The sequence below is a fragment of the Cololabis saira genome, chromosome 7 (assembly GCF_033807715.1).
Source record: "Cololabis saira isolate AMF1-May2022 chromosome 7, fColSai1.1, whole genome shotgun sequence".
Classification (NCBI taxonomy): Eukaryota; Metazoa; Chordata; class Actinopteri; order Beloniformes; family Belonidae; genus Cololabis; species Cololabis saira.
The window spans coordinates 29,522,990-29,550,900 of record NC_084593.1 but is presented as its reverse complement, the minus strand read 5'-3'; the positions used below and the strand labels follow the sequence as shown (position 1 = coordinate 29,550,900).

The 27,911-nt window shown below is 40.0% G+C and overlaps 1 protein-coding gene across 1 annotated transcript; it reads right to left on the bottom strand.

Moving 5' to 3' along the window:
* Positions 1 to 99: 99 nt before the first annotated feature.
* slc43a1a (solute carrier family 43 member 1a) lies at positions 100 to 25,780 on the bottom strand. Its single transcript, XM_061725495.1, has 15 exons — positions 25,496 to 25,780; positions 19,150 to 19,313; positions 18,533 to 18,725; positions 17,308 to 17,363; positions 16,234 to 16,310; positions 8,937 to 9,029; positions 8,106 to 8,239; positions 7,890 to 8,014; positions 7,361 to 7,507; positions 7,239 to 7,274; positions 6,994 to 7,129; positions 6,144 to 6,273; positions 5,979 to 6,052; positions 5,249 to 5,372; positions 100 to 2,523 (listed from the first exon to the last, which is right to left on the bottom strand). Exons 2-15 carry the CDS (start codon positions 19,301 to 19,303, stop codon positions 2,338 to 2,340), a joined length of 1,665 nt encoding a protein of 554 aa, XP_061581479.1. The 5' UTR covers positions 19,304 to 19,313; positions 25,496 to 25,780; the 3' UTR covers positions 100 to 2,337.
* Between the last annotated feature and the right edge of the window lie 2,131 nt (positions 25,781 to 27,911).

Below are 27,911 nucleotides of genomic sequence, written 5' to 3'. Positions count from 1 at the left end.
TTTCCATACATGTATGCATCTATAGTTTTAAAAATAGGAACTGTAAACTGACAGCTGGTGACAGATTTTTCTTTTTTTTTTTTTAAAGAGAGAAAACTGTTTTCTTTATACGTTTATTAACTTATCAAACACACATACTGGACATTTGATTAAAGGTGGGAAGAAAACATTCAGTTTTAACAAGACAACAACTCGACCTCTGAAACAAAAAGACGTACAGAAAAGCCAAAAGATGGAGTTGATCAAACATAAACACCGACATCTCAGGAAGCACATTATCTTACATCACCGGCATGAAGACTAAAACATGTCACATTAATTTAAATGTTATTTCAGTTTTAACTAAGGTCTGGTGGTTTTTTTCTTTTTTTTAAGCAGCTTAAAACCACAGATGCATATTGCTGGAATTAACAGTACATTATGTGTCAAGATAAAGTTAGCTAAAGCTGAACTAGAAAGGCTCAGCAGCTTTCACTGTCATACTACAAATCTTCATGAAACGGACTGTCAAGCAGAATCAAGACAAACTAACTGCTGGACTCTTATGTATTCTTGTTCATACTGCTCTCCTGAGGTCAAGCGCTGTACTAACTACCTTTACAGTCCCAGAAGATGGCTTTGGTTTACAGAGGAAGGTGTTTGGCACATTTAATCTGTTAATTCACTTGTGTTTTCATAAAGGCAAGTTGGTGTGAAAGGCATCAAACAAAATCAAAATGCAGAATTTCATTTAAGAGTGCAGATATTCAAGAAGCTGGACACATTTCATGAGAGGAAGCTAAGAAATAGGAATCATACATCAGAAAAGATGGGAAAAACCTGCTAATTAATGGTGCAATGAAACTGATTTTGGCAAAAGCATTAGCATATTTATATAGCAACAGATTTCATATCAGAACCAACATATACACAAAGCATTTTGTTAGATCTTTACATTTCTGTTACTGGCTGACCCACAGGGATCGCATTCTGCAGCTAGATGCATCGTTTTAATGTAAAACGTGAAATCACGTTAAAGGAAAACAAAAAATAAAAAAGGTAACCACAGCCAGTTTCTCTTCAGCGTTCAGCTTTTGTACATCAACAAAATGTACAAACTCATATACAGCAATGCAAGCAGAATATGTAATAAAATACAAACCACACCTCAGTTCTATTTACAAAAACAATTTTGCTGGAGGTTTGTTTGCTCCTAAAATCAATACATGACCAGAAAAAAAAAAAAAAGCAGGATTTGAAGAAAATCATCTGAGCCTTTTATGACAAGCCCCATCTACAAAACGATGTTCCCTTTTTTAAACTACGGCAACTACAGTATAAAAAGAGACAGTTAAATACACATTTTGTACAAACACTAGTTCATTTCTGTGCGTAAAGCAGTAGAAAGTGTATCAGAATGATCCTCATCAGTCAGTTTTCCTTAAAAAATGTTTTTTAATTAAAATGACAGTCTGAAATGTTCAGTCTAAACCACTCTAACCTGTGAGGATTATGGCTCGACAGGGAAATCTCATTAATATGTTTCACAAAGGGTGTGTGATTGCAAATTTATATTTCTGAATGTGGGAAAAAAATAGTATGGGTAGAAATAGGAGTCTGTAGAGCGATGGTGCATTAAAAAAAGGGGCTCAGAGGAGGTAGATAGATGCAGTATTGCAACAACCAATCTATATATGTATACCTTTGGATGTTTGTGAGAGAAGATGTCCTAGGAAATAATACTCAAAAACACCTTTTTTTATAACAGAAACCTGCTATTCTGATTTCTGAATGCTTTGAATGCATCTTTGAACACATATGCATATAAAAATTGAACAGACAGACATGCACCGTGTTTGCAGGGGGACTACAGAAGAAACAGCACAACTATCACTTTGTGTCACCCTTTAACAAAATACTGAATAGAGTGTAACGTTCCCAATACCTTCAAGTTGTTCTTTGGTGTTAGCAAGATTTATGATGATTGTCAGAAAACTACAGAGTAGCATTCAAGTACCATGATGTCCACAGTGTCTTTGCATCTCCTTGCAGTTTAACTTTTATGGCTTTAAGTGTGGCTAATGTGGTTCTTGGATTGTAACCAGTATAAATAAACAGAAACAAATGACGGTGACAAGTCTTTTCCCCAAATCACAACGAACTTGAAGTCTGACTACGAATTGTAACAAAACAGCTCCGTGACATAGATTGTGATGAGCAAAAACGGGCACCAGCGATGACCAAAGAGCAAAATATATGAAATTGAATCCAAATAAAAAGCCCAGTAGGATGCTGGTGTTGTGCTGTGCAGGCACATCCTAAAGTAGAGGAGATCATTCCAGCGGTCCTTGTCCGTGTCTAAGCCTGTACCTCAGAGAAGCCATTGCAGTGAGGTTTGACACCGTTTGCTTCGCTCTTGAGGGCATACATCTCCTGTACGACGGCTTTCCTTTCCTTCTCCTTCAGCAGACACCTGCGGTGGTAGAACAGGTAACCCGGCAACAGGAAGCCCATCAATGAGAACAACAGCAGGCTTAAGTTGATCTGAAAGACAAAAGATCAAAAGTTAAACTTATTTATCATTTTGTCAAACCATAAAACATTTCTAAAATGTTAAAAAAATTAAATAATCTCTTAAGACCTTAAGACTTAAGTATCTCAATTCTGATTTAGCAATTTAAGGGTAATCTGACAAAATCATCACAAATCAAAAAAATGCCTGTGCTGTACTTTATGCTATATTCAAATATACACTGATCCCCCGGAAGCAACAGAGCGGGCAAAAGTGAACATTTGCTTTGTGTAAATCTCTTTCAAAGACACAATATACAAAACTTCCTGGTACATTTTCCCCATATCGATTAAGAAAACATTCATTACCAATAAAAGCAAAGTTGAGCAGACTAGACCTCCATTAGTAGTGGAGTTTAGATAAGTACATAAAACATAACAAAAAATTTAAACTACAGTTACGTCCAGAAGTATTAGGCCAATGTTGAACAGTTTTCATGATCTTATTTTAAATCAACCACAACAATGAATTTGAAAGAAAATAATCAAGATGTGATCAAAGTATAGACTTTCAGCTTGAATTTAAGAGGCTCCCCATAAATATTGAGTTCAACATTGAGGATTTGCAGCCATTTGAAGCAAAGTCCCACTATTTTCAGGGACATCATTGTAAATATGACCATCATGTTTCCTCCTTCACTGCAGCCAGCTTCAGTTTTCTATTCCTGGGCACTCTGCCCTCAGTTTTGTATTCAGTAGCTGAAAAGCTGAATGACTTGGTAATTTCTTTGCCCTAAAAACAGCCTTGAATTGCTTTCACATTACATTAAGGTCATTGTCTGGCAGGGGTGCAAAAATTGTCGACGTTGTCGACAAAAATTGATAATAAAAATAATTGCTACGAATTTAATTGTTGAAAAAAAAAAAAAACATTGAAGAAAATTATGTATCATCTTCCTTCCCATCTCTGCTGAGAATTGCATTATGCACATTAGCGTTCAGCTAAAATTATCACAGCACGTGTTTTTCAAGAGTGAAGCATCTCCCTCTCTTCCTATCTCTGCTGAGAGTTGCACATGCACAATAGAGTACAGCCCCAGGTAAGCAATATGGCGGCGGCCGATGCAACATCACGGCGAGGCGACAGATGTATTTCTGAGTGAAGTGTATCTTTCTTGACTTATTTTTAATCAGCACATAATTTAAAAAACCTCATGCAAACTCTAAAAGCTTTTGTAGCGTTTGTGTGAATACAGTATAGCTCTATACGCCTCAGAATTCCTTCTACAGTTGGTATTTATGCTTGTCTGTTTTGTGTGGCTCTGCAGTTACACCACCAAAAACAAGGTGGCAGGCAGGTTCCTTCCTGCAGTGCTGAGCTTCCCTGAGTAAAAGTGGAAGATAAAGACAAACAATGACACTAAATGGACCGATCACAAATATAGCTTACAGTGAAGGGATCTTTACTATGGTCTGGATGGGGGTCAGTGCAGCGCTGAAGCATGTACGAGCCTTCCCAAGGAACAACCAGACCTTCCCACTCCTGGCTAAGTAATTTCTTATTAGTAAATTGTGCAGATACTTTTGAGCATCTCATATTGGAGATAATTCTTTAAAATTATTTATTGGTTTTAATCAGTTATTTGTTTTATTTTATGTTGTGTCTAAATGTTTTATATACTATAGTATATATCTATTTTTTTAGGACTGACTGATGGCAGTTTTAATTTCATTGTTATATAACAATGACTATAAAGTTCTAATCTAATCTAATACTCCGCTTAAAATGTCTGTTATGTAATTCCTTAATGGCATTTGCCAAATCTTTATGAAATCTCTCAACATATACACTTTGCTCTTAACTTGACTGTTTTGTTTTAGAGCCCTTTTTGTGTTGTACAGTACAATGGGAAAATACTGTCAAAAAACTGTCATTGGCCCGGTTTCCCAGATCAGTTAAGTAGTTCTTAACAGCGAAAGACTTCTTTCAAACCTTCTTAAGGAGCCTGTGAAAGAAGTCTTTCGCTGTTAAGAGCTACTTAACTGATCTGGGAAACCGGGCCATTGTCTACACATGTCTGGATCCAGTTGTATACTTTCTAATTTGATTTTTAACTAAAACATTTATGTAACACATTTAGTTACTTTACAAATTTTAAATTGATGTTAGTTTTAAAGGAAAAGTATCTGCATTATACAAACTATAAATATTTCAGTAAGGACTATACTTGTAGTTCAGTAATTTACAGAGAAAAGTGCTTTTATCAAAACTATTTTTGTGTGTGTCAGCATATTTTGGTATCATTTCTCAGCATGTATGAAACCAAGTGTACAACAACGCGATTACACTTACTTTATTTTATATAGCTGAATCATTGTGTAACAGAATCATTTATCAACTGAACCTCCTATAACTGTTGTGTGTTTGTTTTGATCATTTACAGTTTCAGAGTTTAGCAGATAGCCGGAGTAGATCGTTTGTAGCAGACTTCTTACAACCCAGGTAAGATTATCAGCTACTAAAGACGAAGGACATGAGAATAAAAGGCTTTTGCTTGCAAGTATAATTTTCCAGCACACATGACTATAATAATTCAGTGATTCTTTGTGCAATCTGCTTTCAACGCACTATATACCATGCTTCCTCATTTGGCAAAATCTCAAAATCTATACTCAAACACAACATACTCAAACACAACATATCCACTGTTTGCAAAAGAGTAGCTCTGACATGCAGAGATCAATATGTTTATCTTACCCAGTAGGCGTCTCCGTTGAGATGGCCGACCATGACGATGAACAGCGGCTGCTGCAGCAGAGCGACCACGGCGCTTACCATGGACTGCAGGCCTGTCAGCGTGCCAAAGTGGTTGGACGGGTAGCTGTGGGAGATACGAGGTGGTTAGAGTTTGAAGTGTTAAACGACTTTACGCTGAGCTCCATAATGACCGTAACAATATCAATAAAATGCTACTATTGCCATCACAAAGCCTCCAGTAATGGCATGTTAGCCCCATGAGCATTTCATGCTCATGGGGCTAACAGACTTCCTACGTGAGCGTTCTTTGCCTAACTCAAGTATCATAGCCTACTAAAAAATAAATAAATAAATATAGGCTACTTTGAGAGTTTCATTGAAGAATATGCTGGATGGCTGCAATGCTGTGGATTTTGAACACCCTACTTTTGTTACATCTGGTTGCTTTTATCACTCTGTAAAGCTCTGCTTCATTTTCTGTCTTTTATGGTGCAAAGACACACCTCTAAATGAGCCGGGAAATTGTCTGAAGTCTAATTACTGGGATTTCAGTATTTACAGTTACTACACTGAATGTGAAAACAGCATTTTCACCTTGTAAAAGTTTATAGTGACACTGCTTTAATGTTTCTTGTGTGATTTGACCGGCAGACATGTTCCACTCTTGAGGTAACTTGTAACTCTATTTGTTATTTTGATGAAAGTAATGAATGAACAGTGCAGCACTCACACAGCAGCATAGAGGCCTCCGCAGCACGAGTGGATGAAGCCTCGCACCATCGTGTGGAGGATGAAGGTCAAAATCTACAGTGGAGAAAAGGAAAAGAAGCGACAGAACCAGTGAGTTTGGGTACTGAGATCCAATGTATGTCATTGCTGACTGGCTGCGTGTTACCTGTAGAGGCAGGCTGTCAATGATGCAACACACTCCAAAAATGATCAGCAGCGTATTGGTGAAGACAAACGCTCTCATGGCATTGGTCAGCTTCTGGATCTTACGATCTCTCTTGACTCCACTCGTCCGGCTGATGGAAATACAAGAAAAGTTGCCTTAATAATGACATTAAACTTTGTGTTCATCTCATCTGAGATACATCATGTGATACACCTCCATGAGTCACTGCTAGTCCTTTCTATCACTTTAGACTTTGAATATTCCATAAAGCCAAAAACTTAAAGGGGACCTATTATGAAAAACACGTTTTTTCTTGCTTTAACATATATAAAGTGGTCTCCCCTCAGCCTGCCAACTCAGAGAAGGAGGAAAGCAGCCGAATTCTGCAGTGTCTGTACAGCCGCCCGGATGATCCATCCAGTGTGATGTGGATCTACGAGCCGTTCAGATTCTGCTCCTGTCGTTACGTAACGACGGGAGCGACACATCGGTTGGCCTCCGATGCGTGAAACCATGCCCACAACTAACTCTGGCCGGAACAACAACAACAACAACTCCGCCGGCCGGAGCTCCCGCCATTTCTACGCGTCATTCAGGCAGCCAATCAGCACAGAGCCTCATTATCATAGCCCCGCCCACTCAGAATCCCGCATAGATAATGAGGTTAGAGACTGGGAAGATAGAGACATGGCTCAGAAGCTGAATTTTCTAATTTATTTAGCAAAAACAATCAAAAGCTTGTTTTTAAGACATTCAAGGCCTGTTTAAAATAGGTATTAGATGCCATAATAGGTCCCCTTTAAAATGAAGCAAAAGCAAACACACATCCGTCATATTTTGCTAACTGTACCTCTGCTCTGCGCCTGAAGAGACAGTCTTCTCATCTTCACAATCCTTCATCTTCCAGTCCATGATGTATCCAATCAGAGGACACGTGACCAGACACAGCAGCTGGAGTGTGCCAAAGATGGATGAGTAGAAACTCACTGAAAGAGAAAACATTTATGAATGGAAACAAAAGGTTAAAAGACACGGCGAATAACTTTCATAACATAAAATATCCAAATAAAATGGCCAAATTAAAACAATTCTCACCTTTCTCTTCTGCCTCAAGCGTCAACTGCTCAGAAGCTGAAATATACATAAAAAATGTTTTTAGTAACATGCAATAATGCCACATTTTGTTTTCTTGAGTAACAAAAGGGGAGGACACTCACAGTCCTTTTCACCATGGGTAACAAAGAACTCCAGCATCTTGTTCATGGCTCCCATATAGAAGATGATCCTCAGCTGGGTCATCCCCATCGTGATCAGACTCCAGAGGAAGATGGGGGAGAACACAGACTGACGGAAGGGTACAGCATCTGTCGGAGGACCGGAGTTGTTCAGATTTGTTGCTTATCAGGAGAAAGACTACCAGAAGCAAGAAAATGGGGGTATATCCTTCCTATTCAGTTGGTCATGTTGTGGTTTGAGGCACTATAAAATGGACCTTTTAAGGTTAATGAAGCAGGTTCACATAATCTAAGACACCAATTTCTAAGAAGAAGACCTGGTTTCATGTTATGGTAAGGTTCCAGTAGCTTACAGAAAAAAAAAAAATCCATGTCTGCTTGAGTAAAAGAAACATAACTTGTTCCGCTTCCAGGTGAGCAAGTAAAACACGACAACATACCAGCTAACTTCTCCTGCTGTGATGGAACATTTCAAACACAAGTTAAATGAGTAAGTGGTGCGTTGACTTACTGGGGGAAGCGTCGGGTCCATCAGGAAGCTTCTCTCCGGTGTGTTGGACGCCTCCGTTTTTCAGAGCCAATTTCTCTCCGCCAGCCTTCTGGTTATGTGAAGGCCCCTCTTGAGTGAGGATCTTACTGTTGTATACAAACGGCAGCAGTTTTGTTTTTCACTTTTAACTCCTCAATCAACTGGAAAGAGATGCACCAGGCTGGCAGTCACACTCACCTGTAGTCCACCTCATCAGGAGTTGGGAAGCCCTCTGAGGGCCAGTTCAAGAAACAGTTGAAGAAGACAAACCCTGCAAGACCGGTCCAAATCCACATGATCGCTCGAAATGATAAGCCTGCATCATAGATGAGCTGGGAAGAAGACAGAGGTTTTTAAAAATATATCCATATATATATATATATATATATTAGGGCTGGGACTTTATCGCATTAATTACGATGAATTAATTACAGAAAAATAACGCGACAAAAAAAAAATAACGCATTTAATCGCAATTTACTTTTGCACTCCAAACAGTGCGGAATGTTTCTCATTGCACAAGTTCCCGGTAGAAGTTACCCGTTTAATGTTACTAAACAAAAACAAATGTGTTTAAGACATAGACAGTTTACAAAAAGCCCTGAAAAAGCTTGAATATAGCTAACTTGAATTTAAGTTTGTGCCTTGTGGACGATGCAATCATATTCCTATTATTCATATTGCACTTTATGTTAACACTCAGTTATCAAAATAAACACAATTTTGTTGTTTAAGCTCATTTATGTGTCAATTCAATGATTCAGTCATATACCAAAATGCATTTAAATTGAAAAATGTTGCTTCTCGTGTCAAATATTGATATGCGATGAATTAATTACAAAGCCTCTAATTATTTAGATAATTTTTTTTAATCGAGTCTCACCACTAATTAATTATATATATATATATATATATATATATATATATATATAATTTTCTGAAATTTATGACATGATTCAACCAAACAAAGCTGTAAAGACAACTAGATTACATAGCAGAGGGTTTGAATCTTAAACTCTCCTGAATTACCTTGACACCTGGGAACGTGACGGCAGAGGAAGCGTAGGAGCCGATCATCAGAGACATGATGGTGGAGCTCACAGAACCAAACATGTTGGGGAGCTGCAAGCACAAAGGTACAGAGACAAAACACAGACAGTCAACTATCATGCTGGTGGAACCGATGCATTTTTGCTACACGTGAAATACGTTCACCCTGCTGCCTCATGTTGCACCACACTCGAGTTGAGGGATACCATGATTGGCCAGCAGAGGGCAGACAGCAGCTTCGTGTGAGCAGTCAGTCAGGCTGAGGTAGCAGCTCAATAGTCCACTGCTTGCACTCAGTAACACATCGCTCTACCCGCTGAGCAGCCAAAATAATTACTTTCCACGTCACAGAAGGCAAGAAACGCAGTCAGAGTGTAGGTTTTGTCCCGACCCCACAGTTCAATTACAGACCAAGCCAGGCATAGACAGAACTACTGGTTTGTTTGCTTGACATTCCATCAAATTCCTAGTGACGGGGGTTAAAACTGATCTACAACCAGATCCTGATGAACTTCACGCAGTTCTTTATACCCACCTCAAGGACCTGAATGACACATGGCAAGAAGTACACGGAGGCAGGCACCAACACATCATATTTTAGGTTGACCTATTTACAGTTAAGTAGATTAGGAAACATAATAACCTATTGTGCTGGCAGCACTCTGAATGCCATTTGATTAAAGTTTTAAATGGGTCAATCATGGTTATAAAATCACATGTGAAGGATTGTTGTTGTATTCTGTGTCAAGCTCGCTGTTCTACTTCAGTACTGCACAGGTTTTCCAAACTTCTGGTCGCGTCACCTAATCTCCCCGCCGTGCCAGAGGTCACCGCGCAGTGTCTGTGACCCTTCTCTGCATCACACTGATCTCATTTATGAGACATTAATGAGCTCAGAGCTGAATGCAGGTCCACACTTCTTTACAAACTGAGTAGGAGGTGGAAGTATAACGGAGGATAGTAGTTTATATTTTAAAATCTGAGAACGAATGTTGTATTTGTATTTTGGCTCCATGTTGAACTATTTAAACATCATGAATTAACAACAAGCTTCAAACTACACTGTCACACTTGGAAATGTTATATGGCTTATTTAGTTGCCAATAGCTTTATGAGTCACATCTAGCATCTGTGGAGCAAAACTGGCATTTACACGGTTACAGCTTGTTAAATTTAAGTCCAAAGAAGTACAAGTTACTATTCATGGGGGTTCATGGGTTTTTTTCCGTTTAAAGAGTAAAAACCCCAATTTTTTTTTTTTTTAAATAATGGCAGGCTGCTGCTCCAAAAATTACAGTGATAATATCGAACATATGGACAGAATTCACCTCACGCTTGACGTGTTTAAGTTTTTAGCTGTGCAATACTGTTTCCTTTGTTATGTTTGCATCACCTCAAACACCAAATGTTTCCAAGTTTTTACATTTGTCCATCACAGCCAACATTTGTATATGGGGCCCATTTGAGATACTCCTGGCACTGGCCGTGGGTTCTGTGTTGGCCACATGTGACCTTGTCGAAATAATCATGCTCAGGTACCTGAGTTATGATTGCAGCCACAAAGACAGTATCTGGGTCTCACTTGGGCCAAAACCCATAAGTGGATCCATGTGGGTGTTTCACATGTAGCCAATGTGGAACCCGCAGCTGATTTTACAGCCCATTTATATCAGAAACTGACTTTGATGCAGGATTTAACCATATTCACTGACATTAACACGTCTTCATCAGTTCATGCACTGCAGACAAACAGCCCCCAGTCCCAAGGACTGGTCATGCTTAGTGCTGCTTTTCAGCTTTGTTAACTGTGTACAGAGTTTCTGTGAATAGTCCAAAACTTGTTCTGATAAGTCCCGTCTTATTTACCCACAGCAAGCACTAATTAATCCAATTATGGCGCTTTTCCACTAGTACCTATTCAGCCCGACACGCCTCGTCCCGGCTCCACCCGTTTTGTCCCCGTTTTTTTTTCCACAGCCAGGTGAGAAGTGGGGGGGTTTGGGTGAAGCTGCTGTGACGTACTCGAATGCGCAACCCCTTTGTTTGCGTCGGCGCAGATGAGAAATCAGCTGGAGCCGCGAGCGGCTGAGAAAAAAACAGCCCGTCTACATCCCTTTTTTAATTCTCTTGTCAGCCCCCAGGTTTATGAATATCTGCACCTCAGAGTTGGATCACCAAACAGACGTTTGCGCTGTATAATAAAATCGCCGCGAGTCGCTCTCGCGCTGACTCCCGCCTCCTGATTCAAACGTCTGACGGCCCCGCCCCCCCGACCAATCAGTGGCAGTGGTAATGTGATGACGTCAGATATAGTGCCGGCTCAGCCCGGTTAGAACCTCGGCAGAATAGATACAGAAAAAGTATCTGCTTGGCGCGGCTCCACCCGCCTTAGCCCGTAGTGGAAAAGCGCAAGACGGGGGCGTGGCGGGTAGAAGCGTGCCGAGTAGATACTAGTGGAAAAGGGCCATTAGTTGTGAGAAGCACCATGTGTTGATTTAAAATGATAGTTTTTACAACTTTTCTTGTTGTTTTCCTGCAAAGTTCCTTAGTATCCCAGTATTATATCAGATATATAACTTAAGATGTTACATCTTTGTGGTATTTAGTTTTATTTAAATTTTACCCATCATCAGGGTTTTTCTGGAAACATAGATGTACCTGCTAGAAAATGATTTTCAGGAACTTTAGAGCCCCCCTTTGAAATTCCTAGAACTTCTCTTCACTTCTGAATCCATCATGATGCACCAGACTGGATGGGAGTGTGAAGGGAGTTTTTCTATGAATGGCTATAAAGTGTGTCTGTGCTGCACTGAGAAGCATGAGGTCACTGACACCATATGGTTAGCGGGTAAACAGGAAAAGTTTCCCTTCCCTCTGGATGAGAGGTCAGCAGAGCCTGACATTCTGAGCAAGGTGTGAACAACATCCTCAAGAACACCCGTCTCCATTCAGTGCTTCTGAGAATCCAGAGATCTGCTTCGCTTCACATGTACGGCTATAAGGTTTCCACTGCTGGACTCTCCTGGCTGCTGAGATTTGTGAAATTTACACAGCAGGGGTCTTCTGAGCACATGCTGGGAGTTTGAATCTCTTACTAATGTCAAAGCAAAGAAGTCCCTGCAGATGTCAGTCCAGCTATGTTTGCTAGTAGGAGACTGGCATCAAAAATCGAGGTCAGTCCAAAATGACTTGTGTGTGATCCAGACACCAAGTACGAGTGTATACATGTCCCACACACCATGAGTGCCGACCCATCCTGTGGAATACACAATTCTCACATGGGCTTGCAGCACATGTCCCACATACTGACATGTGACTGTGTGGAGGTACACAAGGGTCAGCTGGTGTCAGAGAGTCACACACAAACGGAGCTTTGGCTGTGCGTTTGTCAAGACTAATCAGTTCAGGCTCCATTCATGCTGTGCTCACTCACTTGGGTGCTGTAAGACTTTGGCACGAGTTTAATTAAGACTTTAATCATCGCGAAAAGGAGCCAAAATTGCAGTTTCAGCTCTAACCATGTGAGAAAGGTAAGAAGGAAGAGAAGATGGAGAAACATGATTTTGGAGGGTGAAAGAAAGAGGAGTTTTGAAGACCAAAGGGGATCAGATTAACTTTTTACTATTTTTTTATTTGGGCTTTGACAAATCTCCCCTCTACAAGCAGCTGCAGTTCCCCACTCTGTGGAGAACCCAGCAGGAAACACAAAACCACAGCTGATTAGCACTGGCTTCTCCTTTCCACCTCCAAACTGTGCCACCCTCTTTCACTATTCATAGATTGGCCAAACTGTCATCCAAACACAGCCCTCGCATCCAGCTGCAGCACCCTTGCATAACATAAAACTGGTCAGATTTTAAAACCTGTATGGGAGCCTTTGAAGTTTCTCTGTATTTGACCCCCAGCATCATTATACGAGTTCCCTGTAGTGGCTTCTATTTGTTGAGCAAATTTTACCGACAGCTTTAATAACTTCAGCGAGGAACAACTGAACACACATTTACCGCCTGGCATGTGATCAGAGTTTGAGTAATGCCAAAAAGTCTTTCCTTATTCTTCAAATGCGCAAATGCTTCAATCCTCGACAAAGCAACAACCAGTAAATACCTAACATCAACGGAAAACGTTTTGCTTTTCAGCTGTACCTTCCTTTAATCTGTGAGGATGTTAATACTCCAACCCACTCTTAAAATACAGTAATATTCAGTGTTTCTGTAAACTCCTGCCTATACGTCTTTTCAGTGTGTTTCGACTGTTGGGACCTTTCACTCAAAATGCAAATAATGACCCAGACTGGCTGTTCAATGTAGTGAATGTGCACTTTATGTTGCCGCGTAAAAGCAAAAAAAGCACATTGGTTTGATGTGTTTGTTTAAACTGAAGCAGGTTTTTGAGTCAGTGCATTAAAACCGAGCTGGAACTGTGCTGCAGACTAAATGAATGTCATACAAATATTCCTTTTATTGAATAATGTACAGATTAATGACATTTCTGGACTGCAAAGCTATACTCAAGCATCCTAGTTGGTAGCTGGATATCTTCTATTAGTGGTACAGTCAAGTGACTACTTTTTTTTTTGTTTTGTTTTTGCTCTGATTCTAGCGATTTGAGGTGATACGGCAGGGAGTCCCCATGTTTCCCCGGAGGCCTGGCTTAAACCACATCACACGGATGCGTTCACACAGGTTAATAAGAGCAGAAATCACTCAAAAGCCACTACGATGAGGAGCAAATGACCTGATGCACAAAGTGGAACATCTGAACATTTGTGCGTGCCTTCTTGTGCCTGCAACCGATGAGGTTGCAGACAAAGACTAGATTTTTAGAAGAAAACCTGCAGGTCACCGAGTTCGTGTTCCTGAACATCACTCACACAGTCTGCATTGCAATAGGTGAACAAGACTTCAAACATTTGTACAGTAAATCCCAAGTTTGGTTTGCTATTCTTTCTTTTTCCCACGAAAGTGAAAGTGGATAACATTTCTTAAAACAAAAGAGATAAGCTACTGGCCTATGTGGATGATTAAGTACTGTTAATTCATTCAAGTATTCTGTTAATTCACATTACCGGTATATTATGTTTTTATTCTGTGTTGTTTTTTTGTTTTAATCCATTGTTTTCTTTTGTAAAAGAATGTTTTGCACTGCATAATCTACTTTTGTTTTTCAGCTCAAAAACCTATAAATGCACCCTTCAAAATGTTCATCTACAGAAAAATAAAAATGTTACAAAAATTCTCAGCTGGTCATTTACACTTTTCATCTTTGCTCGTACAGTAAAATCCATAATCCTTTGGCCCTTTCGTAATTCACAGACTTCACATCCAAAGAATTTTGAAATCTCTGCCAATGTTATGTTTTGTTGGCACGGTTGTTATTTACTACGACATGTCTTATTACAAAATGCACATAAAGTGGGCACACAAGTGCAAATAGGGCTGTCGTATCAAGGCCATTACATCAGTGACGTTCTAAATTGTCCTAAATGCCCATCTTCACAACATGGGACTTTACTAGTTCATAAAAAAAAAAAATCAAAAGTTATCTTGTTTTACAATGCATTTTGATATTTTTCTCTCAGTCGCATGTGCTTCAGTCACATTGGCATGTCTGTGTATGTCTCTGTCCTTGTGCTCTGATGCTATTAACTCCTCAGAACGTGACATCAACAGCTCGCAGGTCAGTGAGCGCTAGTAAACCCAGCAGATCTGTCAACACGGGACAGGACCCACAGAGGTCGTGCAGGGACACACGGGACGGAGGAGGGAGGCTTGGCCATGACTGAAGTGTGTGCGCAATACTGATATTATGTTTGATTAACAAAAAAAAGGAAGAACAAAATGTCAATATCTGAGCGTCTACTACAGAAAGGATGCAAAGAGAGAGGCAAAGTTAAACTTAGGTCATGACGCCAAATCTTCAAAGAAAGCAGAGGAAAGCCAGCTTCATCTCTGTTTAACATTTACAAGCCATTAAAAACTAATAAAATAATGTGTAATACTTCAACACTTTTAATGACGCCAATCTGTTAGTCTTTGTTGCTGTTTCTGCACCACATCTGACAAAGCGCTGTGATTTTTGTGCCCAGTAACATATAGCCAAAAGCTTGCTGCAACTGACGCTACTTGAGACCGTTTTCCTTTAACTAATTTCTACTGAGCTTAGTTCCAAATCACCAAAAATGTTTCTTTTCATCCCCTTAAATTGGGAACAAACTATTTTGATATGAAGGGCCTTGGAGAGCTGCCATGTCAACCAGTTTTGAGCAGTTTCAAATAAATGTTTTATTTAAACCCTGTGTTTTCCACTAAGGCAGGTGTTCTTTTCCACAGTCGGGCCTCAGCCAATACACACAGAAAAAAAAATCCCCTGCAAGACATAATTTTATGTCCAAAAGTGACCTGAACTCCCACTACCCAAATATCGGATTTACAGTCCTTTGGAGACAGGTGCATAGTTGTGAATAGCTGAAATTTCTCTATCGCTTTTACGTTACAAGCACTAAAACAGAAGAGGGCAGGAAGAAGGACGTGAGAGTGATTAAAATGTGTCCTTGAGTGTTTTGAGTGAAGGTAGGTGGGGCAGGTTTTTGGAGAGGGTGTGTGGTCCATCGTGGCCTTTCATTGGTGGAAACATTAGTGACGTGCTTTCCTGGGAGGTCATATGCAGCTCAGATGGATACACAGTGTACCCACACACTAAATAAACTTTGCGGCATGCAAGAGCCAGTGAAGACAACACTCCTAATAATCTCTGTACCAGCTGACACTTCACCGCTACATTCACATGACTGGAAGGGATGTAAATAACATCAGCTCCACAGCTCTCAGTCACAACACACACATTTTCCAAAGATGAGGTAAAAACAGCTTTACAGGTATCCGGATTTTTCTGCTTATATGTTCCAGGAAAAAAAAAAAACACGAAATTAGCAGTTTCTTAGAACATGAGAGATGTAGCTTCAGCTGAGAAAGAAGGTAACATTTTAATCTTGTCAGTCACTGTTCTGGTTGTTTCACACTTGACTCTGTTGTGTCTCATCTTATTATCATTAAAGTAGGACACGGTGATCTCAAATGGTTTAAGTCAGAACTACATTGTCTCTATTGCTTCCATGCTTTTTTCAAATGTAGAAATGTACTGCTCTACAGCTTTCTACGGCATTGAACTAAATTAGGCGTCCGGTGTGAAACCTCTGGTCAAGATAATGCAAAACGTGCTGGAACCCATCCGGACATGTAAATGTCGCCTTGTTTTGTGTTGCCATGTGTCTCACCGTGATGGAGGTGAAGGTCAGGCAGATGCCTCCAAAGCCGTTTAGAGAGAGAGCCACGAAGATGAGCGCTGACAAGGCTGCAGAGAAGACAAACAGGAGTTCTTGTGTCTTTATTGTGTGACATGTCATGAGATTGCTAAACCAGGAATGACTTGTTGAATGTGAAATATTTGTGGACATGTATTAAATTGTATGTTAAATGGCTTCTCTATTCACTTTTTGAGCTTATGAACTAATATACGGTTTACCTTAAAATCTGTTTTTGCCTTTTTTGACTAAACGTCCAAGTAATAAATTCTAACACATATAATGGACAATGACATTCTTCCAGACAATCTTTTGGCTTTTAAGGCTTTCAAACATAAATAATTAGAAGTTCTAGCTGTTTTCGTAACTTAAACTCTCCTGAGGAAAACTTTTTATAGATGCCCAATATCTAGATCAGGGGTCGGCAACCCAAAATGTTGAAAGAGCCGTATTGGACCAAAAACGCAAAAAACAAATGTGTCTGGAGCCACAAAAAATGAAAAGTCTTGTATCAGCCTTAGAATGAAGGCAACACATGCTGCATGTTTCTATATTAGTTAGAACTGGGGGGAGATTTTTTTTTTCATTATGCACTTCGAGAAAAAAGTCGAAATGTCGAGAAAAAAGTCGAAATGTCGAGAAAAAAGTCGAAATGTCGAGAAAAAAGTCGAAATGTTGAGAAAAAATTGAGAAAAAAGTCAAAATTTTGAGGAAAAAAATCAAAATGTCGAAATGTTGAGAATAAAGTTGAAATGTCGCGATTAAAAAGGAAAGGGAAAAAGGAAGAAAAAAAGGAAAAAAGGGAAAAAAGAAGAAAAAAAAAGGAAAAAAAGGTCAAACATTTTTGAAAAAGCTCTAGGAGCCACTAGGGTGGCTCTAAAGAGCCACATGCGGCTCTAGAGCCGCGGGTTGCCGACCCCTGATCTAGATCAATGAGGTGATCAAATACATTAATGTCACATATTTACATGTCTCTTTAGGGTCTATGGGGTGTTTTATACTCGACTGGCTTCTGATAACAGCTCACGTTTTTGTGTTTGTACTCACAATGTGGGTCGTAGGCAGACGCAGCCATGATAACACATGACAGACCAAAACACAAGCTGCAATAAAAGAGCAAGAATTAAAACTTCCAGCAGGCCTATGGAGAGAATGTCATCAGAGATTAGACCGACATCTGAATCAATGACTGTAGACTGCCTGACTGGCACAAAACACAGGAAACACATCTAACATGGGGGAAAAACTAGTGTCTCTTTATATGTGGGCTAAGACTAGGGCTGTAAAATGGGTCCCACATAGGTTTGTCCACAGGTTCCATAGTGGCTCCATCCATGTTTGTACATATGGACTTTGAGAGGGATCTACCCTGATTTTAGGTGACGCCCAACTGGTTAGTTGCCTAATATGGGGTTTATGTTACTGAAACTATATGGAACCCACACAATTGCCCCTTTCATAGCCCATGACCGTGTAGGTTGTATGTCTGATGGGTACAGTATATTTGGCTCACACCGACTTCCCATTTGGTAAATGCTGAAACCATAAAGGAGCCATGCCATTGATAATTGACCAACTCTTAAACCAGACGTGGCCCACATGCTGGCTGGGGTGTAATAAATCAAACAAATCAGATTTAACAAGAAACCCATGGCTACCGTCTTTTTTTAAATACAAACTTTTATATGCCTTCATGAAATGTTCCATCATATAAATGGGATGGATATGGATATATCTATCAGGAAATCCAGTTTGCTGATAGTTCCAGATGTTAGTTTTCGGGGTTCTTCTGTGGGTCCCAAAGTTCTCTATCAAGACCGACTTGTTATATTTTCTAATTCAATTACTGTGTTGAACATGTAACAGTAAGTGTAAGTACATTCCTTCTTGAAACAGTAGTTTCAACTGAGTCATTGGATTGTTGACACATTATGAAGTGAAGGTCAATAAAAGAGCTTTCACTAAAGATTTAGTCATGAAAAAAACAAAGCTGTGATCACTTTCCACTGAGTGTACACACCAACGGTTTATCATCTTTGTTCACATAAAGAAGTGTGAATGATGAGTAAATGAAAGGCAGAACTCCTCCCACATGTTGGAATGTTGTTTGTCCACCTTAAGGTTACTATGCTCTCAGTATTAGGCGAACCAGTTGAGTAGTTATGTGACAAGAGTCTTCATAATATACAGGTGTAATTCATTAACAGCTCAACCAGCAAAAACACAGTATCTCTTACTTATGACATGCTTATGTGTATTACACAACCCTTACCTGCCCACCAGTCGAATTGGACGAGGACCAAACCTGTCCATCAGGATACCGAGCGGCAGCGTTGTGGCGCTGAGCAGGAATGAACCAATGGTGAAGCCCAGATTCAGCATCTCCTCCTGGTCCACACAGCTGGGCCACTCACCCGCCTCACCGCCAGAGGAGTTTTCCATCGACACGTTCACTGACTCATTCACTGGGGAGGAGACAAGTTTGCATGTTGGGGTTCAGAATATTGTCAACATTTCAACTTGTTCTAGTAACATTATCTCCACCATCCTTGGTTCCAAGTTAGCTTTAATTATAACATCCTCTTAATGCCATTATTTCCAAATTGCCTTCAACTCGGAAATGAAATATTAGTTTTGATTAAAACCAACTCTGATCTTTTTTTTTCAGTTAGTGTGGTTCATTTAAGCTGGCCTGAGATCTCAGTCGGCATCCTCGGTATTTTACATACTGGTGCACTTATTTTAGCAATCCCACACAACATGCTGCATGTATCACTGCAGCATGACCTGGTAGTAGTGGAGCTTTGGTATCTGTGTTACGACTCTGTCACCCAGGAAAAATATCAATCTGCTTCTAAAACTGATAACGGTTCAGTAATTTGACTTTACCGTGGCACAGGTGGGAGTAAAAACCCTCGCTCTTCAACATGATGAGCAGGGAACCCCATCCAAGCAGCACGGCCGAACAAAGAAGGTTTTCTATTACCGCCGTCACCGCCATCCACCAGCGCCTCCTGTAGGCCTGGACGAGAGAGGGCGCCATGGCTGCTGTTCTGTGGAGAAGACGCAAGGACAAGCAGAGAAAATTAGTCAATAAATAGATTGTTTATCTTTTTTATCGTAAGGTGTACCCCTGTTTGTGACTTAAACAACGGCCTCTCATCTTTTTTTTAAATATAAATTCTTCCTGGTACATACCTACAGAACAGTTGTTCATTAGTTTGAACCTTTATTTCAAGCTTCATTTATGTACAACTCAAACACTATTAGGGATGCAACAATTAGTTGACGTTGTCAACAAAAATCGATAATAAAAACAGCGAATTTGATTGTCGACTAGTGTTGGTAAAAATAGTCAACAATTAATTGACGACTGCCGATGAAAAAGCGTGGCCATTGGCAGCAAAGTTCATTTAAAGATGTCTTTTTTTAAGCAAGTGCCCATCTTTCTTGTCTTACATTTTAAATTAGCACATAATATAAACAACCTCATGCAAAATGGAAAAGCTGAGCGCAAATGAGAGCCATTTAATAATTATGAGGTTCATAATTCGATTAGTCGACTAATTTTTTCAATAGTTGATAACTAATCAACTATCACAATAGTCGTTAGCTGCAGACCTAACAAAAATAAATAAAACTAACATTGGCCCAGTTTCCCAGATCAGTTAAGTAGTTCTTAACAGCGAAAGACTTCTTTCAAACCATCTTAAGGAGCCTGTGAAAGAACTACTTAACTGTTAAGAACTACTTAACTGATCTGGGAAACCGGGCCATTTACAAGATGAGTAAGTGTTTCTGCTCAAAAACAAACTGCACAAAATGCAACCTGAAACTCTCCAGAAAGGAAGAAAAACCCCAGTGAAACATTTAAAAGCACCAGATAACATACAATACTGTATGTCTGTATAATCATTTCAACTTGAGGTTTAAATCCTCCCATTTTGAGCACAAATAAACATCTCTCCTTTTTTCACTTTATTGACGTACCGGTAAACTAAATGGGTGGATACCTGACACCTTTCATTTCTTTGTCCACACTAATCCCCCCAGTCTGCTGCGGACAAAGCAGCAAGTCCACTCTTCATCTTGTACAGGGAGTGAAATGTACTCAATCATTTCCCTTTTGTTCTGGAAACTGGGGGGAGTATTATAACAGAGCTGCATTTCCATTTCGAAGCAGAACAAAGAGTAAGTGAACGAGTCTGAGATGATTCATTCAAGAGTGGAGAAGCAGCTTTTATGTAAACACTGATCCGAGTTCAAACAAAGAAGCTGAAACCACCTGGCAAAAGTCATGACCACCTTGAAAACACACACACATGTGCAGACACACAGGACAGGTCAGTGGTCGCTTTAACCTGCAGCGATAAAATCACAACAAATATGGCAGTATCTTTCACATAGATCTGGAAAAGAGCCGGCATTATTTTTGAACCAGAGAAGCCGGTAAGAGGCGGAAGGTGGCAGCAGTCGAGGCCTTGTACAGGAAACGATTTTTAATGAGGGCATCCTTTCAACCTATGTCATACTGGAGGAGCGGGGAGGCCACAGGGCAGATTTGTCTTTGCGTGTGCCCATTAGGCATGTGTGTAATGCGATTACTACCAGCCCAGTGAGCTGCCTCTGTGCTGAAGAGAGTTTTGAAAGGAAGGATTTCTTTGTAACTGACACCCCCTGATGAAAAACCCTCCACTGTTTCCACACACACATTCACACACGACTGCCTGATCCTCAACAGCGAAGTGACAGAGCGGGACAGTGCCTGTTCACTCAGTCGTGTAAATATACAAGCCACAAATAAACCCGTTAAATAAGCTGACACAGTATTATGGAAGGGGGGCAAAGTAAATATCCCTGCAGGGCAATACATTCAAACTTAAAGGGGACCTATTATGGCACCTAATACCTATTTTAAACAGGTCTCGGATGTCTTAAAAACAAGCTTTTGATTGTTTTTGCAAAATAAATGAGAAATTCAGCCTCTGAGCCATGTCTCTATCTTCCCATTCTCTAACCTCATTCTCTATGTGGGATTCTGAGTGGGCGGGGAGGCTATGATAATGAGCTACTGTGCTGATTAGCTGCCTGAATGACGCGATACACCGCTACGGAAAAAAATGGGGATCTCCGGCCAGCGGAGTTACACTGTGTCCTAACTGCAAGCGATGCGAGCGAGCGCCAGCGACAAAAATCAATTCCATCCATCCATTTGCTTTATTTTTTATTGGACTGCCCTAACTGGCCGCGAGCGACGCAGCGCTGCACAGCACGCCGTTTTGAGCTGAACATTTGTCGGACGCCCTGCTTCTATTTTCTTCCTGCCGCTCGCGTTGAAAGCCGGTTGAAAGCGCTGTAGGAAACAGTCGTGGATGAGGAACGGCTGATCCAGTTAGTTGAAATGAGAAGTTATCTCTATGATTCCTCCTCATTTCACTACAAAAACCTCAATAAAGTAGCAGCTGCTGGAGGGAGATGGACAGAGAGCGTCCGATGTCACGCAGTGCGATGCTATAGTCGGATGCTCGCATGCAGTTACACGGTTTTATAGTTGTGGGCATGGTTTGCATTTTGGTTGCGTAACAAGAATGCGCAGAATCTGAACGGCTCGTAGAAGTCACATCACACTGGATGGCTCATCCGGGCGGCTGTTCAGACACTGCAGAATTTGGTTTCTTTCCTCCTTCTCTGAGTTGGCAGGCTTAGGGGAGACCACTTTATACATGTTATATATAAGTAATCTGTTTTACTACTTTAATTCAGCATATTTCCGGTCTATAAATTATAAATCTATAAATCAACAAACCAATTATTGTTACAACTGACTCATGCCGTTTAATTTACCTTGTTAAGACCAGGACACACACCAACCCGATCATCGGCCATTGGCCGAGGTCGGTAACTCGAGTCGGGTTGGTGTGTCCCATGCAGTCGTCCGTTGGTGTTCATTTTGGCCGAGTTGATGTGTAGAATCGGCCACTAGCAGTCGGTTTCTATGACCAATCTGATTGGTGGAGTGCCACCCCTTGACTAGCAAATCAGAGTTAACCAGATGAACAGCAATGGCACCGACACTAAACGCTACTCTATCATCACCGTCAGTTTGGATTTGGATTGTGTTGTGAACACCATTATATTTTCATTATTAGCCATCGTATTTTCAATCCTTATTGACTTCTATGAAAAATCTAATCACTAACTGATGACAGCAAGCTCGGTTCTGAACTCTAGACTAGAGTGATCCTTAATTCCAGTTGTTCTACTTTTCTTTTTGGGTGATCACAGATTAGCGTCGCTTTCAGTTATGGGGGCGTATTACACCTCGCGCATGCGCACAACAAACACTCCAGTCAGCATCAGGTTGGTGTGTTCGGGAGTATTTTTTTGACCAACTCGGGGAGACGGGAGTCGACTTTCAATCTGACTGCTTTTCTGCCGACGGTTGGGCATCAGGTTGGTGTGTCCCGGCCTTTACAGGTATCTTTACTAACTGTACTAACTGCTGTGACACATCACAGAAGAGCAATGAATGATGTTTGACAGTAATTACATGTATCATAACATCAACAATGTGCAAGTGAAACCAGACCTCCCTTTTCATTGTGCCCATAATCACACCAATCACTTTGTTGCCATAACATCAATATGCTTTTTTTGAAAACGTGATGTGACAACAACTTTACTATTGTTGCAAAAAAGTGTTGTACAACTTCCACCAGCAATCTTGACTGATTTTTTAAATTTTTCAACCTGCCACCATGCGAGCATCTGTAAACATAAATCACGCACACAAACACAAGTCAATATCAATTGAGTCTAAATCTTCTTTTAACATAATTGGCTCATAAGATGAGGAAATGTTTCCGTTCAGAATGGAGAGACGACAGAGAGTCCTTAGAAAGCCTGATTATAGAGGTCACTGTCACGTGTGTTGGATTTATAGCTGTGGCTGCATCACGAGTCTCTGGGCACAATTATACACATGGCAGCCAGTGCTCAGGAGACAATAACTGAAACACAAGCCGTCTCACAAATCCTGTACGCACATGGTATCAACTGCTCCTCTAAGCGTGTAGGAGCTCAGGTTAAATAAGTACGTAGATTACTGCAAGACACTTAACAAGACCTGCATGTCGGACACGAGTATTTGGTCTGCTGCTTCTACATATGACCCATTCCTCTGCATTTTGCACACTCTCCCTTAAAGTTTCTCACCAGCAAAGTCTTATTATAAATAGGTATGCTGTCATGGATAGCAGTTTGCTCCTGAGTTGTGATGAAGCAGGAGGGTCAACGTGACAAAGACTTGTGAACATGTAAAACATGAAAACAATGTGCTTCGGCAGACAGTTGCCAAGTGCTGTCAAAACACTGCGAAGTGTGTGTATGTGGAGGGGACCGTCAGGGAGCTTCCACTGAGGAAAACCATATAAGGAAGTTGTTTCCTGAAATACCTGAGCTCAGCCTCAATGATGCAATGTTGCCACCCCACACCCACAAAGAGGTTCATTACCTACACTGGTGGAGGTGGGATGCCCATTGGATTCTATTTTGTTTCATTTGAACAAAAATGTAATTTCTGCTATATGCATCAGAGGATGAAAATATGTTTCGCCACATGCCCTCCTTTCTTTCAAGTCGTATCGCTGCTGCTCACATCCAGTGCTGCTCTTTTTTCCCTGCTGGGAATATTGCTGACCTTGGCCAGTCGTGTTTATCAACCTCTGCAGGACATAAAGAGCCGCATGACAAACTCTTTACCCTCACAAGTTATAAACAAAATAAAAGCACACGCCCGGGACGCCTCTGTTCCATGCAGAGTCCCAAAAGGCAACCCTTCAATGCTGCTGGGCCGGACGGCAGCTGTTTCTACACGGTGTGACCTCAGCCAAGGTCTGGTTACCAGCCCACAGCACTGGTGGTGTTGCATTTACTTGCTCCTCAAAAAGTCAAATTCACCCATTTGACAGGGATGATAAGCTTTTTGATCATTTGTCTTTGGTGCTGCTGCTGTAACAGGGCAATTCCCCACAATTGCGATGAATTAAAGTCTTTTCTAATCTTATCTTATGAAAAATGGCATTAGGCAGCAACAACTACAACTTCACCTGAATCATCTGTCCATTGAATTGACTTCACGTTTAATTCAAAGGTTTTGATGTTTGATTAATGTTATTTAACTTTCAAGTGCAATTAAAATTTCTCAAAATTTGTAGTAGACTTTTAGACAAAGTACTCTTAAGACCGGCTAATACTTCATGTCTGAGTTTTGTTCAATTCCCCTTGATCTTGGTTGTTTTACAGACCAAGGAATCAATAAACATCTGATCTAGGAAAGCAATACATGTACAATTCATTATCCAAAACAACTGAGGTTAAGCTGCAATTTAAAATGATGTAAACTTAATTTGGTCTGGGTAAAAGAACAATAATGGCCATTGTCATCTACTAGCCTACTTTATCTACCACTGATACATTTTTGAATGGAATGGTTTAAAATAATCTTAACAATAAAAGTAAGTATAAGTTTGTCTTTGGTAAACAGGGTCCATTTTCAAAAGCCGTTTTTGTTACAGGCCTCAAAAACATGCATTTCTATGATGTACAGGGGGAGGGGTGGCAAGTGAAGGCAACACGGGCTTGGTGAAACAAAAAAACGTGGTTTTAGATTAGAATAACAACACCATTTAAAACTGGGGTCGGAATTAGACACCTATGACTGTTATGAATTCTGAGATGACCTCATTTGCTTAAATATCACAAAGTACACACTAATTCAGCCGTTATTGGCCACAAAGAGTTAACACAACAGGACAAACTTGAGAGGAAACTACTATAAGGCATGGCAGTTACTACAGATCCGTCCTCCTTTGTGACTGTCGACTTGTTTCTCACGTTTTTTTGTGCTTCCAAAGCGCACACTTTGTGGCTTTTGTATATTATCGCCAGTTTATCATTCAAAGTAAAAATACAACTTGTGAATCATTTGTTTAAGTTGCATGCCACGTGTAAACGGTACCGGTTATCCCAACTGCCGCCACGCTGTTCCCGGTTAAGGCTGATTCATGGTTCCGCGTTACACTAACGCAAAGCCTACGGCGTAGGTTACGCGGCGACGCATAACCTACGCCGTACCCTACGGCGTAGGGCCTGCGTCGATTTAACGCGGAACCATAATTCAAGCTTTACACTCCACCCATAACAAGCAACACCGTGAAAAAAATACTATACTTACTTCAGTTATATGTCTTCTTTGTCTTCTTACGTCGTGTTCTTTATTTGAAATTGATTGAAAACAAACTCTGGAGGTGATCACTAAGTTTCAACGTGTTTCAACGTGTTTAATTAAAAATTAAATGGTCAATTTTGTTTCTTCAAGACGTTGTAGACTGTTGAGCAGGACTGAGCCTGAACCCCCTAAATTACAGCTTTTCCGCCTCTTCCTTGGTGTTGTACGATCTCAGGTCCTGTTAAACTCCTTCACTCGCTTGTCTTCATTAGACTTCCCCCTCTTCTATTTGACTTCTACTCCCTCCCTCTTTTAAGGTTTCCTTCGCTGAGGTGGAGCCGCCTCTCACAGGACGAGCGTCAGCGCCGCCGCAGTGGGGGCAGCTCTGATCACACACTCATGGAAAAACTAGTAGGCTACACCTTTGTTGTACCTATTTACGTCGCCACAAATATGTCCTACAAGCTCTTCACGATTAATAAAATAAAATAAAATAAAATAAAATAAAATAAAATAAAATATAATAATACTAATAATAATAACCACAATAATATACTGCAACAATGCACCTTTCAATAACCAGGATTACCTCATACTGTTGCACCTTTCACTTTTAAATTGTATATATGTTAATAACAATTATTTATTTTCTTTTTTTGGAAATATGTACATACATATGTAATGTAAATATGTAACTATGTATATTCATGAGGTGTTGGTACACAATATATGAGAAGGGAGAAGGGGTAGGATTAAATAAGCACATGCTTCTTTCTACTCCTTTTCGGACATGGTAACATTGTTTTATTTTTTTTGTTGTTTTGACTATTTTGACTTGTGTTGTTGTTTTATGTTTTCTCATATTCGGAATAAAGCTTACATTCATTCATTCATTCATTCATCCATATATCCATTCATTCATTCATTCATTCATATATCAATTCATTCATTCATTCATTCATTCATTCATAAGAGCTGTCATTTGTCTATTACTGTTTGAAACTATTTAAATTTGGGTTCAGGGAGCGAAAAAAAAATTAAGTCAAATTCCCTGTCTGGCATGTTTATACTCAGGCAATAAAGCTTATTCTATTCTGTTAGGTCTGAAGTGGTTCTTTTTGCAAATATTTTTTTATTACGCGATGAATATGCTCAAAATACAGTTAAATTTATACCAGTTAATGATTTAACTTAACAGTTTTTTCAAAGCAGTACAAAATGAATACTTTACATTTTTAACTCATGGATCCTCCTGTTGGCATGTACAAACCGGATTCGGTTGAAGTTGGGAAATTGCGTAAAATGTAAATAAAAACAAAATACAACGATTTGAAAATCCTTCTCAACCTATATTCAATTGAATACACTACAAAGACAACATATTCAATGTTCAAACTGATAAACTTAATTGTTTTTTGCCAAATAATAATTAACTTAGAATTTCATGGCTGCAACACGTCCAGTAGAAGTTGGGAAAGGTGGCAAAAAATACTGAGAAAGCTGAGAAAAGCTCATCAAACACCTATTTGGAACATCCCACATGTGATCAGGCTAATTGGGAACAGGTGGGTACCATGATTGGGTATAAAAGGAGTCTCCCCAAACATGCTCAGTCATTCACAAGCAAGGATGGGGCGAGGGTTACCATTTTGTCCACAACTGCGTGAGAAAATAGTTGAACAGTTTAAGAACAACATTTCTCAAAACAAAATTGCAAGGAATTTAGGGATTTCAACATCTACGGTCCATAATATCATCAAAAGGTTCAGATAATCTGGTGATATCACTGCACGTACAGTAAGCGCCACGGCCGGAAACCAAGACTGAATGACCGTGACCTGCGATCCCTCAGACGGCACTGCCTTAAAAACCGACATGAGTGTGTAAAGGATATCACCAAATGGGCTCAGGAAAACTTCAGAAAACCACTGTCAGTAAATACAGTTCGTCACTACATCAGTAAGTGCGGTTTAAAAGGAAAGGTGATGTAACGAAGTGGTAAACATGCCCTTTCCCAACTTCTACTGCACGTGTTGCAGCCATGAAATTCTAAGTTAATTATTATTTGAAAAATAAAATAAAGTTTATGAGTTTGAGCATTAAATATGTTGTCTTTGTAGTGTATTCAATTGAATATGGGTGGAAAAGGATTGTCAAATCATTGTATTTTGTTTTTATTTACATTTTACACAATTTCCCAACTTCAATCGAATCCGGTTTGTAGAATGATGTCACTTTTATGGATATTTTATTTAGGTTTTGTAAGGCCTTTTCATCATTCACTATCATTTTATTTAATTAATTAATTTATTTAACATTTATTTAGCCAGGTAAGTCAATTGAGAACAGTTTCTCATTTACAATGACGACCTGGGCAAGAGGCAGCACAAAGAGTCAAGCACATGCAATCACAGTGAAACAA

What these genes read in the sequence shown, in the direction of transcription:
- slc43a1a (XM_061725495.1), bottom strand. Translation starts at nt 19,303, where the DNA reads ATGGCGCCCTCTCTCGTCCAGGCCTACAGGAGGCGCTGGTGGATGGCG. An exon ending in TACCCATGGTGAAAAGGACT is followed by an intron (nt 7,275 to 7,360) that starts GTGAGTGTCCTC and finishes TGTATATTTCAG; the next exon opens with CTTCTGAGCAGTTGACGCTT. An exon ending in TCAACGGAGACGCCTACTGG is followed by an intron (nt 2,524 to 5,248) that starts GTAAGATAAACA and finishes TTTGTCTTTCAG; the next exon opens with ATCAACTTAAGCCTGCTGTT.